Source organism: Ursus americanus, chromosome X, assembly GCF_024610735.1.
Source record: "Ursus americanus isolate L20-20 chromosome X, mUrsAme1.1.p, whole genome shotgun sequence".
Taxonomy (NCBI): Eukaryota; Metazoa; Chordata; class Mammalia; order Carnivora; family Ursidae; genus Ursus; species Ursus americanus.
In genome coordinates this window covers 25223456-25241785 of record NC_142164.1, presented here as the reverse complement: position 1 = coordinate 25241785, position 18330 = coordinate 25223456, and the positions used below count along the sequence as shown (strand labels likewise).

At 43.9% G+C, this 18330-nt stretch overlaps 1 protein-coding gene across 1 annotated transcript in view; it reads right to left on the bottom strand.

Moving 5' to 3' along the window:
- Positions 1-18330, bottom strand: part of TENM1 (teneurin transmembrane protein 1) — a 760590-nt gene that overhangs the window by 26902 nt on the left and 715358 nt on the right. Inside the window, exons 25-28 of the mRNA XM_087860146.1 lie at positions 17741-18107; positions 15199-15709; positions 3151-3323; positions 1756-1991 (exon numbers count right to left, since the gene is read on the bottom strand). Of these exons, the coding sequence (XP_087716272.1) occupies positions 1756-1991; positions 3151-3323; positions 15199-15709; positions 17741-18107 (1287 nt within the window). The remainder of the gene's footprint in view (positions 1-1755; positions 1992-3150; positions 3324-15198; positions 15710-17740; positions 18108-18330) is intronic.

Sequence of the window (18330 nt, the reverse complement as noted above, 5' to 3'; positions counted from 1 at the left end):
GAGCCCCCAAATGTTTTATGACCAGTAGCTTTTCAACATTAAGAACACTTTGGGATATGAAGTATAAATTATAGTTTAGAATTTCTCCATTATCTGTGCACATGGAGGGGAGAAAACGGTGGGTTATCTTAGAAAGTGGAAAATCCCAAAGTCACATAGTATAGGATGCGTTATCCTAAAGAATGGGAAAACCCAAAGGCAATAGTGTATGATACGGTTCATAATGTTTTATTGAGGCTATAAACTGGAGGAAGCACTAAGAGATCATTTATTTGATACAATTATTCTATGGTGAATCCATGAGGTTGATAAGCCATATGTAGATGGTTCTTTTCTCTAGGATGGTATTTTCATTTCACAGGTGAAGAAAGTAAAGGCATTTCTTTTCTTTTCTTTCTTTCTTTTTTTAATTAAGTAGGCTCCACACCTAGCATGGAGCCCAATGTGGGGCTCGAACTCACAACCCTGAGACTGAGACCTGAGCCGAGATCAACCGACTGAGCCACCCAGGCGCCCCGGTAAAGGCATTTCTTAAGCCAGATCAACTAACTTCCCCATCTAGGGCTCTACCCAGGTTCTACTTCTCAATTCAGTGACACATCAGCAGTAAATGTTCTGATAGAGACTGGAGATAGAAGCAAAACATGCAAATTGACTTGTGCATGTAGACAACTTTAGTGGCATTAGGAAGACCACTGAAGTCTGTGTCTATGTGTCACCAACAGAAGTGATTGAAAAAAAGAGTACTGTCGTGCATTATTTTGTGTCCATATCACACCATTGGACTGGTTGGGCTGTTTCTTGCTGGAACTAGGTGGTTGTCTGGCGTCGTATTTCCACAGCCTAAAGGTTACCACATTTTCACTGTGAGTGAATTTGTACCACGAGTGAAGAAAATGCAAGCATCCCAGGTATCTTGTCATGACACAGGCGCTTAAAGCAGGCCTGGCTTCGATGGGGAGTGTGTTTCCCAGGGGCTGCCAGTTGCTCTGGGGCTGATACTGAATGTTACCATATTTGGAAAGTTGGTTACATCATCCAAACATTGGTTAATGCTTAAGAAGGGACAGGTAGACATGGGGCTGTGGTGGTTGCAGGCTTATGTGTGCTGCAGAAAGGCAGGGTTGACAGAGATCTCTGGCTAACTGCGGTGAATTGTGCCTGGTGAGGACTTGAAACCCCCCAAACCTTTAATTTCCTCCGGGCAGTTCTCCGAGCACCACTAATCCAATCTCCGTTACCGGTCCTTTACCCCTTTAGCCCTTAGTAATGTATTCACGGCAATGGTGTCATTCCCTGGGTTTTCCTTTTACCTTGCCTTTGTCCCGATGTTGCCTCATGTCTCACATCCTTGTGTGTGCACCTGCCTGGTCTTTCCACACGAAGTATAAACTACCCCAAAGCAGGGAGCGGGGTCAAGGTAGTGAACCTGATAACCATCTCTCCGGCATGCTGTGAGGGATTCTGGAGAGCCCTGACTAAACACATTTCTCCACCCAGACTTTCTTGGTGCCTGAAATTGCTACTATTAGAGCACTTTAGCTGGCTAATGACGAAGAAAGCTCCTATTAGAATGTTCGTTTAAGGATACGGAACCATTATCAGCCATTAGCACCCTCTCTTGAATTAGTATATCATATAAGCTAGTCAGTCACCTAGAACAGTTTTGTTGCAATGGGACTTCAGATTAGGGCAGCTCTGCAGTTTTCGAACATAAAACAAAACTTCTGTATCTTGCATCGGGCCAAGCCTTACCCTCAGTCTTCTTTCAAAAGCTGAGATGTTGCCTTTGTTTTGCTCCTTGCGCTGCCGCCACTCGATGAGGTTTGCATTGTGCTCTCCCGGCAGGGAGATGTTGCATCTGCCCAGGGTGGGGTTGACTGCCCCGGCCAAGATGTGGGGCTCTGAGCTGAGGCTGATCTCCATCCCGCTGGCAAAGGTCACGCGTAGGGAGCCGTCTGGACTCACCCGATAGGTACTCTGGGTATTTTCTGCAGGCAGAGGAGCAAAGGGGTGAGGGGAAGAAAGGGAGGTGTAGGAAGCAGAGGAGAGACAAGTCTAGATTCCGGAGGCAAGCGTGGGGAAGGATGAGCGGGTGGGTCGCTGTGGACCTAACTGCCTTCTGGGCTAGACGACCACTCTCACAGGCACGTGCGCTCTCTGTCCATCTGGGTCTTGTTATTCTCATAGCTGGGAGATCTTGTTTCTTGGATAGAAGATTCCTGTCTAATACTGCAGGCTGGTTTTGGCTCGTCTTTTTCATTTTTAAAGAACTGCCTCACAAAACCCTTCTCTCTCTTGGTGGATTGGCCTCCTCGGTTTGATATGCTGGGAGCTGGAAGGAGAAGAGGCTGAAGTGCACCTTGGCGTCCTGACTGCCTGGGGACGTGGGCACGGGCTCGGCTGCTGCACCCCGCAAAATGGGTACACTGGCAAAGGTTGCTACCGATCCTGTTAGAGTGAACCTGAACTCTGGGCAGTTCTGTGTCTAGTCCCTCAACCTAGCAAGAGTCCCTAAGGACTGGGCACAGAGAAAACAATTGCTCTGTGTCCATATCCCTCTAGCTTCTGAGACATACCTTCCAAATGCTACCTTCTTTTCCTCCCTTTGTCCCTCCCTTCCTTCCTTTCTGTTTTCTTCTGTTTCTCTCTTTCCCGCCATCCCTCGCTCCCTCCTTCCTTTTTCTTCCATTATTTTCTCTCTGGCTAGAATGAGATTTTAATTCTCTCGTTTCACTGATGTTCTTCCTTGGTGTGTATCTCAATTCATCCTTTTTATTCACCCACGTCAGCACTGATTTAGAAAGCTAATCTCAGATGGGGCACAGACTTCATTTCTTTAATATAACCCAATCAGAGGCTAAAAGAGCTTTACAAACAGCTGGGTGCTGGGAAATGACTTGAAGGGAGAGCAGACTTGGCAGGGACTGAACCGCACAGCTCCCACAGAGATGTGGCCCAATGTCACTACGCGAACTTTGTGAACAGTGTGATTTTATTTGGGTTTTAGCCTCCATAGCTGGAAAATAAGGAGAAGAAGCCATCTTCTCAGCCAGAAGTGAATTCTATTTATTAATGGTGTGCAGAGGTTTGATAGTAGAAGTTAAGAAAGGTGCTTTTACAGTCAGGTGAAGTGGGAAGTAGACTTACCTTGTTTTAAAATATATATGGTACTAGTTGCTGTCAAGTTGGTTGACATGAGGACGTTTTCCCGGTTGGAAGTATCTAGTTCCACTTTTGTCAGCTTCTCCAGGTCGCTGTGGAAGCTGCTGACCTCTCCAGTGGGAAATGTTGCATTGGTCAGATGTCCCTCGGGGTCATACCTGAGGAATGTAACCAATCCCAACTTTGAAGCCTCTTGGCAGTAATAACAGGCCTTTGCAAATAAAAATCACTTGGCAGCTAATACAGTTTAACTTTGAGTGATAACAAGTATTATTAACCTTGTTCAATAAGAAGAAAAAGGTCAGAAAGATGATTAATCAAACGAAGGTATTTCTTGCAGCTTCTGAATTCTTGATGACTTCCTTGAGCTGTGCTGTTTTACAGAAAAAATATATCTGGTAATGAATCACCAGGGTGGAAAACTGATTTATGAATCATGTCCTGCTGTGTGTAATGTTGCAGGGAGGCCTCCGTTTGCAATTTGGGTCGATCCCACTAGATGTGAGGGATAACAAAAACCAGCAGAGGGTGCTGTTGGCAAAGGAAAAGGAGGCACAACCGGCCCCTGACGTCTGCAAGGGCAATAAACTGATTTTGCATTGCGATAGGAAAATTATATTTGCTGCTATTTAAGTTGCCAAATTTGAAATGAATGAATCATTCTTCCAACAAAATGAACAAGCACAGAGGATAATGGAAACATGTTCATTAAAACATTTTGGAGCCCCCTGATCTCAGTGTCACTTCATTTTTTAAAAAAAATATTTTTAGAGTATAGTACATAATGCCTTGTAATTTGCCTATATGAGTAAGAGGCAAAAAAATAATTACCTGGGATAATAGGCAATAACCTATATCTGGAAATATAGTCTAGTGAGTTTACTTTTTTAAAAAAATCAGAGTGATTGGCAATCTCACTGTCCTCCAAATGAAAACTGCTTCCCTGAAGGCTTTTGATGTGGAGCTGTTCTTTTATTGCCAATAGAACCATGAAAAATAAACACTTCATTAAAAGTAAAGACATGCACTTGGAAACCCATTACTGTTTTCTTTTCAAGTTGCAAATTACAAAATATTTAGGCACTTTTATTTGCTTTTAAAATGTTAAACAATTATATTCTTTTTACCCAAAGTGAGCAGAACACAGCCTGGACACAATGGCGAAGTCTGGCTCTACTCTTTCCTCCCCTGACAATTACGCAAAATGACATAGTGATTTAGTGTTAGTTCACTAGGTTTTAAAGAACTCAGCCCGGATAGTTGCTCAAATTTTAAAACCCGGACCAGCCTTTGGTAGGCTTGGGAAAAGGGGCCGGACCTTATTTTATCAGAACGGAACTTGGGGCTATACACAATGCCACCTCAAGTTCGGTGCAATGTGTATATGTGCGTGTGCACGCACGCACGCATGCTACCGGCTTACACAGTCATGTATGCAAATGAAAACAATCCAGTAGGTCAGTTGATAACACAGCTATGCCAAGCCTGATTTTTTAATTGGAGGCAGCCTGTGTTTAAGCGGATATTCGTCAAAATGGTTGTTGGTGTGTTGTTCCTACGCAGCTCAGGCCTCGTTATCAAGGAAAGGCCGAAGGGCCCCGAGGGTGTGCCTGGGCTTAATGGCAGAATCCTGGCCCCTGCTCAACCCCTTTGCCTGTGGCCTGCTCTGGGGCTCTGGCTGCAAAAGGCAGATCCCTGATGAGAAAGGGCCATGGAAGGACTGGACCGCCCAGCACAGCCTCGACTTTGTCTGCCTGGTCTTCCTTCCAGGAGAGGAAAGCAATGTCTACCTTTAATTTTCCCAAGGTACCAAGCTGCTTTTCCCTGTAGGGAAGTGTTTCCAGGCAGCAGATAGAAGGAAGCTGCCTTCTGCAGGCAGTTCTTCTCTTATTTCACATCCATCGACAGCAACTCGGCCTCATTGGATTACCTTTCCTGATTTCTAAGTGGTTTCCTTAAACCTTGGCCAGGTCACTCGTCATTCCTCAGGAAATCTGACCTAAGATGCTAGGCATGCAAGTTCCCAATGGGCTTTCCAGCTTGGGGGTAGTTTCCTTCCTTTTCAGTCACATAGCCTCTTGTTTTCAAGCAAGATTTCATCCAAAGGTGAAGGCAGTGTTGTGTCCACTCCTCGCGGCAAGATGACAAGATCAGACGCCGTTTGAGCTATCCATGAGCAGAGGTACAAGGGCCAAAAATTCTAATGAAACTTAGCAGTGGCCTGTGGATAAATCTGGTTTCCTAAACCCCCCTCGTCCAAACACCTTTTAAGCTCAGTTGCTTGTGCTGTTTGTCTGCAATTATACATTTAAAAGCTGATTCCCAAGAGCACAGCCATCTTCCTACATACTCTGTTCCCATCCCCACTTCCCAAATTGACAGGAGTACATTTGGAGAGGAAAGATTAATAGTCCTGGATAAGACTGCAATTACCTGGATAGATCTAGCTGGGAGGTAGCTGCCTGATCCTTTTCTGATGAGGGAGGCAATGGTGTTGGGGATCAGGTAGAATTTTCCATTGCCATGTCCAGTTGCTGGGTAGCTGGAAAGTTATATTGCCTGATTTCCTTTCTGTGGCTGGACATGCACCCTTTTCAAAAGTGTGTATTTGACTTTAACTCTATCATCAACGAAGCACTCTACCTGGAGGGCATAACGCTAAGTGGAATGTGTCAGACCATGACAAATAGTGTATGATCTCACTTGTAGGATCTAAAACAAACCCCCCCCATACCAAACTCAGAAAAGATCAGATTTGTGGTTACCAGAGGTGGGTGGTGGGTGGGGGAGTGGAAGGAAGGTAGTTAAAAGGCACACAGCTCCAGTTATAAGATAAATAAGTACTGGGGAGGTTCGTGTACGACATGGTGACTATAGCTAACACCATGCACTACCGTACATAGGAGAGTTGCTAAGAGAGTAGACCCTATACATTCCTATCAGAAGGAAAGAACCATTTCTGTTTTTGTACCTATGAGATGATGGGGGTTAACTAAGCTTGTTTTGGTCATCATTTCTCAGTCTTATATGTAAGTCAGGTTAATTAGGCTGTACACCTTAAACTTCTACAGTGCTATGTGTCAATTATATCTCAATAAAAACAAAGGGAAACCCCCCCCCCCCAAATATCCCCGAAGCACTTTACCCAACACACTCACAGACCCCAATTCTGCCAGTCAGTCATAGCAATCACATTTGGTGGTATCTTCAGTGTGGTGTCTCTATCTTTGCAGGGCCCTAGGTCTAAACATATAGGCCCACCTCTCTTTTGTAGGGTCATTGCCAAAGGAAGAGCGACAGGCAGAAGTACTCATCAGTGGATAATTCCCAGAACTTTGGAAAGATTGCTCAAAAGTGGCTAAGAAATAAAGGGAGCCTTTGATTTCCTATGGCTTGCTTGAGTTTTTTCTCTCCATCGCAGGGGAATGCATGTTTCCAGACTGAATGTCAAAGATACAAGTTTAATCAAAACCTCTTATGCTGTGTGTTTCCCTTTGGTGCCTGCATCCTTTGGTGCAGAGTACAAGCCAGTATGCCGCAACTGATCCCCTCAGGCCACAACATGGTAGCAAGCCCCTCCTTGCCGGGGCCGGGAGCAGCAGTCGCTTAACCAGGTCTGCAAATTCCGGCTGGTGAACTGTGCGATCAGGCGATGACTGCTGCCTTCATAGTCATTAGAAGTGGGTCCGGTTAGAGGAAATTTGTCATCAAATTGTCCCTTCCTGTCCTGATTTTACAGAATTCCACTATGAGGGTCTCACAGGACACTGATCAGTGAAGTACTGAATATAACTATTGTTTTGCTCAGCACCTCAAAAGGCTGTGTGCATTTGTGTGTACGTGTGCGTGTGCGTGTGTGCACGCGTGCACCCAGACATGCCCCATTGGAGCAAAGAAAACATTTATAAAGAAAGTTCAGAATTCATTCTTGTCCTTGAGGAGCATATAGTTTAGTTGGGGTAGGGTGATATTTACACATTATTAAAAATACATATGGTCTGATATTTTCTCATAAGGGATAGTCCTCCCTTTTCCCTTGAGGATAATTTAAGCCAGAGCTAAACCATGCAGAGTAAAAACTAGAAGCTCCCCAACCTTTGCTTTTAAGAAAATATTAATGATTATAGAAGGCAAATTCATTACTTATTTTTTAAAGGGAAACAGACCCTCTTTACCCTTTCATGCCAGAAACCTGACCAACCTAATAAGCATTCTGTAGGAGATACTGGATTCCCCTTCCTCACCAAGAACTTCATTTGGCTTCCTTTGATTCTGCTCCAAGTCTGTAATGCCCCTCTATCTCCACTTGTCCTTTATTCAATAAGTATCAGTCTTGTGCTAGGTACTAGAGATATAGTGCCGAATGAAATGCAAAGTCTAGTGGGGCAGATACCACATTCACACAAGTCACTCTAATGCCAGAATATTGCCATGTGCTTCCGCAAACAAGCCGTCGAAGCTCAGAGGAGGCAGAAGTCATTTCCAGCTGGGCAGGGCAGAAAAGAAGGAAGAGAAGGAGGTGGTATTTGAATTCTGGGAGGTAGGTAGAGCTCAATCCCTGGACAGGTAGAGATGGGGGTAGGGAGGAGGGCATTGCAAAGAGAGGTGATGGCAGGAAGAAAAGCACGCAGGTGGATGGGATGTCCATGAGAAGAACTGGGCTGCTGGGGCACAAGGTTCCTCTGGGAGGGTAGTGGGCGATAAGGTTGAGAGGCATGTTGCAACCAGAGCACAGGGGACCTGGGGTACTGGGCTCTGGAGGAAAGCAGGGAGGCAGTGGAGAATGGAGAGGCACAGAAGACTTTGCAAGGAGAGAACAGTATGATGAAAGCAGTACTTTGGGGGCAGCAAATCATGGAAGAGGATATGGAGCAGGGGGACCTAGGAAGGTTGCAGCTTTCATTTGTGTAAGAAGATGGGGGCTTCTTGCCTTTATTCGATGTATTGTGATTGCCTATCATTGGGACTTGTCTTCCTTACTAGGCTGTAAACCCATATCCACAGAGGGAGGCACCCATGTCTCATTCATGCCTGTATTCTTGGTGTGTGGCACAGAGTAGATTCTCACACTGCCTACTTGTTGCGTGAGCGAAATAAGATGATACCAGTGGAAACTGAAGGGATGGGTGGATCCGAGAGCCCACGCACTTAGAGAAGAGACAGAGCCAGCCATGCTGGTATTGGGAGGCCAGGCTCAGCTTCCATATCTGTCTCGTGTGCTGCAGCTAATCTTCCCTACCAGCCCCCGGAAGCTTTTTCTGCCAGTAGCCTCTCTTCCTTCTGTTCACTCCTTCTCTACTGCAGCTGCCCCTAGCATGACAGTTCTGTCTGCCCGTTCTTGATCCTTATCAAGGGCATAAAGCACACACATGGAGAGGTGACTGAGCAGAGGTGTCAAGAGTCTCTGTCTCTGGAGACCCGAAGGAACAGCTGACAAGTCTCTGTTCTTGCTTAACTGAAATCCTTTGCCTGTCTGGAGGCAGGGGGCTGGACCACATGGTGCCTTAGTTCCCTCTCTATGCTGATATTCTAGAAAACACTGGAAACATTTTGATGTATTTGGACGGATTATATAACCAGTTCTTACATGGGAATCATGTTCTATGCCCAGGCAAATATCTCACCCAGAGACATGCCTTGTTTCCTTTGCCCCTCCCTCTACTTCTAACCTTACCAGGGCGGAGGAAGAATCCCTCATTAGCCATCTTCCATAAAACCGAGCATTTATAAAACAGCCTAGAAGGCACGCAGCGCTATTATGAGGGCTTTCCGACTTGTCAGTGGATGGCTTTTTTGGGTGGTGGGATGGGGTATGTGCTAACAAAGTCCAGAAAAAGACAGAATACGGAAGACAGGGGATTAGGAAATCACATCAATGTGCAGTCTCCTTTGGGCCTGCGGAACCAGCTGCTCAGCCTGAACCAGCAGCAGCGACGACTCACTGATGCTTTGGCCTCAGCCTGGGACCCTTCCAGGTTAGTATAGTGGAAGCCTTCACCGGGGCAGTGCCTGGGGAACAAGCAAGGGCATCCTGGCTACTCTTGCAGCCTCCTGGGCAAAGAAGGCTTGCCTGCTGCGTGAGTTGCTGGGCCCTTCCCTTGTGCCTGCACTGCTGTAGGGTCATTGCAATTAGGAACCTGCCAGCCCCCTCGGGCCAAAACCCTTGCCTCATTTGGTCCGTATTCCTGCCTTGACAGTCACCTCTCTGTCAGCCGTTTCTCTGTGGTCAGCTTTCCCCGTGACATTCAGGACACTCAGGGGCAGTCAAGCATCAAGTACTAATACTTGGGGTGTGCAATTTTGATCCTGGTCCAAGTCAAACGGAATTATGAAAATCAATGAACTATTTAAACAACATCACATTACACAATACAAGCCCACATACTACCACCGCACAAGAAGCATTTTAAAATCCCATTTGGACGATCCACTGTTCAGGGTCATCTGTGTCATTTCTCCTCTCCATCGCCACAGATCATCAAAGCTGGGTGGATTACTGGCTTAGCCACCTGTACTCGGCCGTTCTCCACCCTGCCAAATTTTGCTTCTGTGTCTGTTTCTCTGTCTCTCAATTCAGAACGGAATTTCTGTTTCCACCTTGGCAAACAATTTGTCTCCTTTGGCCAGAGAAGGCAGCCTCCTCACCTCAGAGAACTGCAGGGCTCTGACCCGGACTAGAATAGTAGGCCCCGTTTTGGGTTCCCTAGCTTCAGAAGGACAAAGAAAAACTCGAAGGAGTGTTTAGAACTGGCTAACGCATTGGAGGATAAAAGGGAAAGAAGTCCGATTTTGTATAGAAGAGGACCGTAAGCAAGATTAGTTACATCACGTAGGTTGGGAAATTGCTCACTCCTTTCCCTGCAGGTAGGAAGGGACAGGGGCAGTGTCTCAGGGGGGACTGCTGCTCGGCACCAGCATGGAGTGCTTCAGGAGGAAGGGGGACTTCCTTTCCACAGATGCTTTTTGGTCAGGAGGTGAAGTTTCAGCATAATCCTGGCTGGAGTTAAGGGGGGGGAGAAGGAAGAAATGGCTGTTTAGCCTCCCTTTCTATCCCTTTTCCTGCTACTGGAGGGGAAAATCTTGCTTCCCAGATTTCCCGCGGTCACTCCTGCAATCTCACATTCTCCTCTTTTTTCTGGAAGGCAGTGGGAGTAGTAGTGGAAAGAACACCCAATTAGACGCTCAAAGACCTGACTCGAGTCCCAGGCAGCTAGCAATGAGAACAGGCAAGTAATGTCCCTATCTGGGCCTCAGTTTCCTCACTTGTAAAGTAACTTCTAGTGTCTCTTTGTGGCTGTCTCTTTGTGGATCATTTTCATTGGTATACAAATATACTGTTTTTTCTGTCATTAAAAAAAACCTCCTTCTGTTTACTCCATTCCCCCTACCCCAGCTCGAATTTCTCTGCCCCTCTTTACAGCAAACCTCCTCAGAAGAGTTCTTTTCTTCTTACATTCACCACACAATTTCTTACAACCATGTCAACGTAATCATTTACCCTTGAAATCAAATCCCCAAAGAAGTTACCACAGATCCATAAATGATGCCAATAGTTTTGACCCACAGTTTGGTTAAATAACTGGTATTCCGTTTGAAGCTTCTCCCAACAAAGCTGAAGAACTTTTTTTTTTTAGTTTTTAATAATTTTATTTTATTTTTCATCATAATAGGTGTAGTCTTTAATCCCCATCCATTATTTCCCCCATCCCCCCACCTCCCTCTGGTAACCATCAGTGTGTTCTCTATAGTTAAGAGTCTGTTTCTTGGTTTGTCTCTCTCTTCTTTTTTCCCCTTTGCTCATTTGTTTTGTTTCTTAAGTTCCACATATGAACGAGAGCCTATGCTATTTGTCTTTCTCTAATTGACTTATTTCGCTTAGCGTTATACTCTCTAGCTCCATACATATTGTTGCAAATGGCAAGATTTCATTCTTTTTTGATGGCTGAGTAATATTCTATTGTATGTGTGTGTGTGTGTGTGTGTGTGTGTGTGTGTGTGTGTGTACCTTCTTTATCCATTCATTCATTAATGGATACTTGATACTTGGGCTGTTTCCATATCTTGGCTATTGTTAAACAATGCTGCTATATCCCTTTGAATTAGTGTTTTTGTATTCTTTGGGTAAATACTCAGTAGTGTGATTCCTGGATCATAGGGTAGTTCTATTTTTAATTTTTGAAGGAACATCCATACTGTTTTCCACAGTGGTTGCACTCCTAAGAATTCTTTACTCACTGTCTCCAATCTCTCTCCTCTCAGTCACTTTCTTTTTATTATTATTATTTTTTAAAGTTTCTTTTTTTTAAAGATTTTATTTATTTATTTTGACAGAGAGACAGAGAGAGATTGAGAGAAAGCAGAAGCAGGGGGAGTGGGAGAGGGAGAAGCAGGCTCCCTGCAGAACAGGGAGTCCAATGTGGGGCTCAATCCAGGACCCTGGGATCATGACCTGAGCTGAAGGCAGATGCTTAACAGACTGAGCTACCCAGGCGCCCTTTACTAATATTATTGAGATATAATTCATATACCATAAAACTCACCATTTCAAAGTATACAATTCAGTGGCTTTCAGTGCATTCCCCATTTGTGCAGTCATCGCTACCACTTCTAGAACATTCCATCACCCCCCCAAATAAATCCTATCCTCATTAACAGCCAATCTCTATTCCCTCTCAGGCCCAGGCAACCACCCACCTACTTTCTGCCTTTATGAATTTGCCTTTTGTGGACATTTCATATAAATGGAACTATACAATACTTGCCCTTTATGACTGGCTTCTTTCACTTAGCATAATGTATTTGGGGTTCATTCATGTTGTAGCATGTGTCAGAACTTCATTCCTTTTTTATGGATGAGTAATATTCCATGGTATGGAAATACCCCATTTTGTTTGCCTATTCATGTCCCAATGGACATTGGTTCTTCACACTTCTTGGCTATTATGAACAACACTGCTATGAACATGTGTATACCCGTTCTCTCTGAAACCACCTCTGCTCAGGCTTTTGTCTGCCATGGTGCCACAGCACCTGCTCTTCTCAAGGTAAACAATGATGTCTGCAGTGCTAGACCAAAAGGTCAATTCTCAATCCTTGTCTTACTTCACTTATCTGGAATATCTGACATAGCTGATCACTCCTTCCTGTTTTACTTGGTTCCTAGAACATCCTACTTTCCTGCTTTTCCTCCTACTTCATTGGACTGTCCTTCTTGGTCTCTTGCTGGTTTTCACTTGGAAGTCTAACTAAACTGGTCATATCCAGAACTGAACTCCCCATCTCCCACCCAGTATAATGCACTCCTCGTGCAGTCTTCCTTGTGTTGATAGTCTATCATCCAGTTGCTCAGGCGAAAACCTCTGGAGTTATCGCTAACCCTCCTTCTCTTCACTCCATATCCAAATTATCGGTAAGTCCTGATAGATCGACTGTCAAAATATACTTAGAATTTTATGACTTATCACTGCCCCCACTCCCTGGTCTAAGTCACCACCTTCTGTCTGGAGTATTGCAAACCTCTCCCCTTTCCACCATTGGGCTCCCCTGTTTCCACCATACAGTCTGATATCTTCAATACAGACTAATTTTTTAAAAAAATGCAAGTCAGATTCTGTCATTCCTTTACTTAAAACTCTCCAGTGGTTCCACATCTTACTTCAGAGTAAAAGTCAAAGTCTTTACAGAGGACTACAAGGCCCTACATGATGTAGCCCCGGCCACTTCACTGATTTAACTCCCACTATTCTTACTCCATTCCAGCCACAGTGGCTGCCTTAGTATTCCTCGAACACGTCAGGTTGGCTCCTGCTGCAGGACCTTTGCACTTGCTGTTCACTCTGTCTACAATGTTCTCTCTTCCCTTCCCATAGACATCCATATGGCGTACTCCCTCATGTCCTACAGGTATTTACTCAAATGTCACCATGGTAATAAGGCCTTCTCCAACCATGCACCCAAAAGAAAAACCCCTTCTGCCTCACACTCTTGATCTCCCTTACCCTGCTTTATTTTCCCCCAGAACTTATCACCATCTGAAGTTCTGTACATTTTACTTGTCTCCCTCCAGTATAATGTAAGCTCTACGAAGGTAGAGATTTAAAAATTTTTTTTAAAATTTTAAGTAGGCTCCACACCCAACATGGGGCTTGAAGTCATGACCCCGAGATCAAGAGTCTTATGCTCTACCGACTGAGCCGGCCAGGTGCCCTGAAGGTAGGAATTTTTATCTGTTTTGTTCACAGCTATACTGCCTGGCACAGAGTAGGTGCTCAGTAAATATTTGTTGAATAAATAAATGAACTAGTGAGTTTTTGCTTTTTTCCCCTCTAGCTTTATTGAAGTATAGTTGACAAATAAATTGTATATATGCAAAGTGTACAGTGTAATGAATTGATGACTGAATGAACGAATGGCTGAACTGGCTATTTTGAAAACTTGTTAATACTTCAGCCATTTCTTGTTGCTTAACTGAAGTCAACCATTAGCTTTCAAAATAGTTGTCTAATTTCAGCTGTGGTGTGATCTTGCATGAATTTTTGAAAAAGATATTCTCATTAGAAACTTCATCTTCTTCAGGGTGGTATATTTAAAAATTGGGGCTCTTGAGTCAGACTGTTGGGAGTTTGAAACCTGGACATCTGTGTGAATCAGGACAAGTTAACCATTCTGTGCCTCAGTTTCCTCATCCATAAAATGGCATACCAGGAGCATCTATCCCATGTTGTTATTTTGGGGATCTAATAAAATAAGGTATGTAAATCACTCAGCCTGCTACTTGGCATAAAGTAAAGCTTCAGTGAAAAGTGGCTTTTATTACTCTTATTAAGATGTAGGAGAATTTTTTCAAACAATAGAGTAAGACTTGCAACAGAAACAACTGAATACATATTTCTAAGTGAAACTAAAATAGCTGTCCAGCTTTTTTGTATAAGTGGCATTTCTTTGGGAAACGATCCAAAATGTGAAGGCCAATTATTTTGTCCCTTTCCCCAGGAGGCTTTCATGGGATTGGACATGTCCTCTTCATATTCTCTGCATCCTCACAGAGTAGTCACCCTCACAGAATAGAACCCCTCATATTAACATTTCCACTCGTCACACTTCTCAACTTTAATGCCATTTCAGACTCTGGGTTCAGATTCCATAGATTATCTTCACTCAGTATGTTGCTTCAAAATTCAGCAATTCCCTTTTGTGGAAAAGATGCTTGCCAAGTGTTGGCAGACTAGCTTTCTAAATGAGTTGACCTGCAAACAAGGCTGTCCCTGCTTAGAAAGGCAAGGACAATGGTCTCTTTCTATGTCATGACACTTCCTAGTAGCTTGCTGTCAGACACACCCTGTGCTAATTCCCAGTGAAACGAAGTCATTACAGATCCAGTCTGTGAATGCCAGCCTGTGCCAGGTTCTCTGACTTGGGCAGGGAAACCGAGGAAGCCCAGGCCTGTGCACGAGCGTCTGGCTCCACATCTCACCAAAGCAGCCAATGGCATGCGGCCTCTCCCGTTTGCACTTGCTTGCCAGGGTCCACTTCTTACATTCTAACATCTATTACCTCCCACAGCAACTTATACTGAGTTGGGCTGTGCTGGGCTGGGCACACATTCATTTGTTCATTCATTAAACCCCACAGGAATTAATAAATACTACTTAAACCACACTGCTTCTTTGTTGCTTTAGAACTATTTTCTTAGTTTTGTTATTTAAATGAAATTTTACCTTGTTTTCCCAGCTATGCTGTAAATTTCTCGAGTACTCAGGCTTCTAGCTCATTCCTGTCTCCCGCAGTGCCACACCTGATTCTTCATTCAGTCTATGTTTTTATTATTATGCTCTGCAAAACTACTCTGGAGAAATGGGTTTGAACCCTAGGAGTTAGGTAAAATTTTCTCCTTGACTTTTTATTTTTTATATTGGTTCTTAGGAGAAAATAGCATGCAACACCCAGCAATTACTAAGCCATTTTGCCACTATAATACAATTTCGAAAAAAAAAAAAAGCCTAACAAAGCCTATGTTGAGAATGAGAAACTTACTCGTAAACAGTTGTCCATCCATTTTCGTTACTTTTGGTAGCCAAAAGCCCCGTGTTTCCTGGATAGGTCATCAAGGCCAGATTATAGCCTTGGGCTGACACTCTTTTCAGGACTCCATTGCTGCTTATGGTCAGCCAGTACACCTGCCCGCCAGGCACCACAAGCCAAAGGGGCATCCCGCCTGCATCACGGCGAATGTGCACAGAGTTGCCATTGCTGCTGGTAACTGCACCTAAGTCACCCTCGGCATTGTAGGTGAAATTATACACATAGTCCCTTGTTATCAAGTTCAAAGTGTGCAGGTGGGTTCCATTGACAGTGAACTGGTAGAGCTCCTGGTCAGCAGGTGAAGCAATCTCATAAAGGTTCATGTCATTCAGGTGGGCTTGGTTCCTGCTAATGGTACGAATTCGAACATTCCCAAGGTCTGCGACATATAGGGTACCATCAGGTGACACTGCTAAGGAGGAAGGGGCTTTCATCTTTGCATCTTTGGCATAGCCACCATCACCTGTGAGAGAAAGACCACCATTTTAATCATTGTCATCACAAGCATTTGTAAGAACATAACCATATACAGAAATCACTGTGCAGCACTGGGTGTTACACGCAAGTAATGACTCATGGAACTTTACATCAAAAACTAGGGATGTACTGTATGGTGACTAACATAATATAATAAAAATATTATTTAAAAAATCACTGTGCATCAAGAATTATTTTAGGAGTGCCTGGCTGGCTTGGTCAGTGGAGCATGTGACTCTTGATCTTGGGTTGTGGGTTCGAGCCCCACATTCGTAGCCCCACTATGTGGGTTTGAGCCCCACGTAGAGATTACTTAAAAATAAAACCTTTAAAAGAAAAGAATCATTTGAAAGGGAACAATCAGTGAATCCTTATTCTCCGCATGCCCCTCCCTTGACAAATTTGAAACTTATTCAGAATTCTTGAGTCAGTACCAGTGAAGATGCAGAGTGAGATGCGACTATCTCAGTTAACAGCAGTTTTGTGAAATCATCAATCCTGCTGCTCAGTATCTACTTCTCACAAGACACAAAAACAGCAAATAAGGGAAGCCACACAAAATGGGGCTGGAAATCCATGAGAGTTATGCCTGTCAGTGCTTGTGAATCTACCTTCCTCAGGACTTTCCGATTCTTTACTGTGCCTGCAGGGTCTTTCTTTGGCTAATTTCCATTGTCACATTGTCAAAGTACACTAAGTCTGTAAGTGCAACAACGATTCAGAACATCAAATTTGATAGCTGGCATAAACATTGGATTTGCCTTGAATGAAAGATATAAATTAGCAAAATAAGTATAAAACTAATTGTCCAGGAAAACATTGGAAATATTGATCAAAAGTCGTATCGACCAAGTTGCTCATTCTTGATTCCTCTGGCCCAAGAAAAGGCAAAGGTTAAGAGAATCATTTGGGCCCAGATGAGCAGTTTAACAGGACTGCAGGTAGCATGGAGGGATTTCCACATCCCAGCAATAAATGTATTTATTGACATTTAGAGGAGCGTTTGCTATCTGAAATATCTATTCCATGTTTTGGGGAAAGGTAAATAAATAAATAAATTAATTAATTAATTTATTTCAGTTGGAAGTAAAGGGCACTATTGGCTAGGAAGAAAATTTTGGACATTATTGATTTATTTTTAAAGATTTTACTTATGTATTTGTCAGAGAGAGAGAGAGTACAAGCAGGGGGAATGGCAGGCAGAGGGAGAAGCAGGCTCCCTGCTGAGCAAGGAGCTGATGCGGGATTTGATCCCAGGACCCTGAGATCATGACCTGAGTCAAAGGCAGACTCTTAACTGACTGAGCCACCCAGGCATCCCTGGACATTTTTAAAACAGTCTAAGTAGTAGACTGATGTCCTGAGAACCCTCCACTATGGGAATTTATTTTGCCCGTGTTATCTTCAAAGCAGTCTGCTCTAGTCTCTTTGGGTTTCAGATTTTTTTTTTAAAGTAGGCTACACACTGGGTGTGAACTCACGACCCTGAGATCAAGACCTGAGCTGAGATCAAGAGTTGGGCACTTAACAGACTGAGCCACCCAGACACCCCTCTCTGGGTTTCAAATAGCAAACACTATTAATTTGGAAACCAGTCGCTTAGGGGAAGTAATTTTTTCCTTAGCTAAATCAGTAACTGCAGGTTTTACCGTGTTTCCTTTTCTCCAAAGTACAAATAGTGTCATGATCTTACATTCATATAGTGATTTTAACTTGAGTATCAAACTTTTGTTATAGTAGCTTATCCTCAGTACAGCAAGGTGATATAACTAGGTAAGTGACATCTCTGACAGATGAGGTAAGCTAGCGACCCTTTCTCAGGGTCACTTGGTCAGTTGGTTGCAGAGCAATGACCAGATACTAGGCTATGTGGCCCCAGTGCATCGCTTTCTCCACTCGCTCACACTCATGTTCACTCATGTTCACAAATAACACTTTGGTTTTCCTTTTGGCCTTTCTGATGTGCGTTTTTCTTTTACAGAGAGAGGGAGCTGGTGAATTGCTAAAAAGGTCATACCTGAAAAACAGTCACAGTTGGGATCAATTTTGCAGTCACAGTCAGTAGGGGCACCGGCTATGATGGAGATTTCTCCGTTGGTGGTGACTTGCTGAATGCGGTTTACTTTCCTCTCGTCTGTTTCAGCTATGAAGAGCAGCCCGCTGTGGGAGACGCTGATGGCCCTGGCTGACTCCAGAGTGGAGTGAATTGCCACCTTGCTGACCAAGAAATGATCGATGCCTGGCACCTGGCAGTGAATGGGGCGCCCTGCAATGATCCGCACGCGCCTGTTCTCAGAAATTTGCAGCACAATGTTGTTATCCAAGATATACAATGAATTGTCCATGGGATTGACTGCAAGGTCTGTTGGCCACTCTAATCGCACCTGCAAAAAGAGCAGAACACACACCATTAGGTTACAATATCTTTCCAGGCACAGTTTTACCTTGAAAGAAAAATCGGCTTATTGGTTCTCCCGTCTCATGAATTTCAGTAACGTTGGTGTTGTCTGGCAAAGTTGGGGGAGGATGGTTGATCAAATGTTTTGGGAAACATATTTATCATTTATACCATTTCCAACATAATGAAAATTCATTTTCAATAATTCC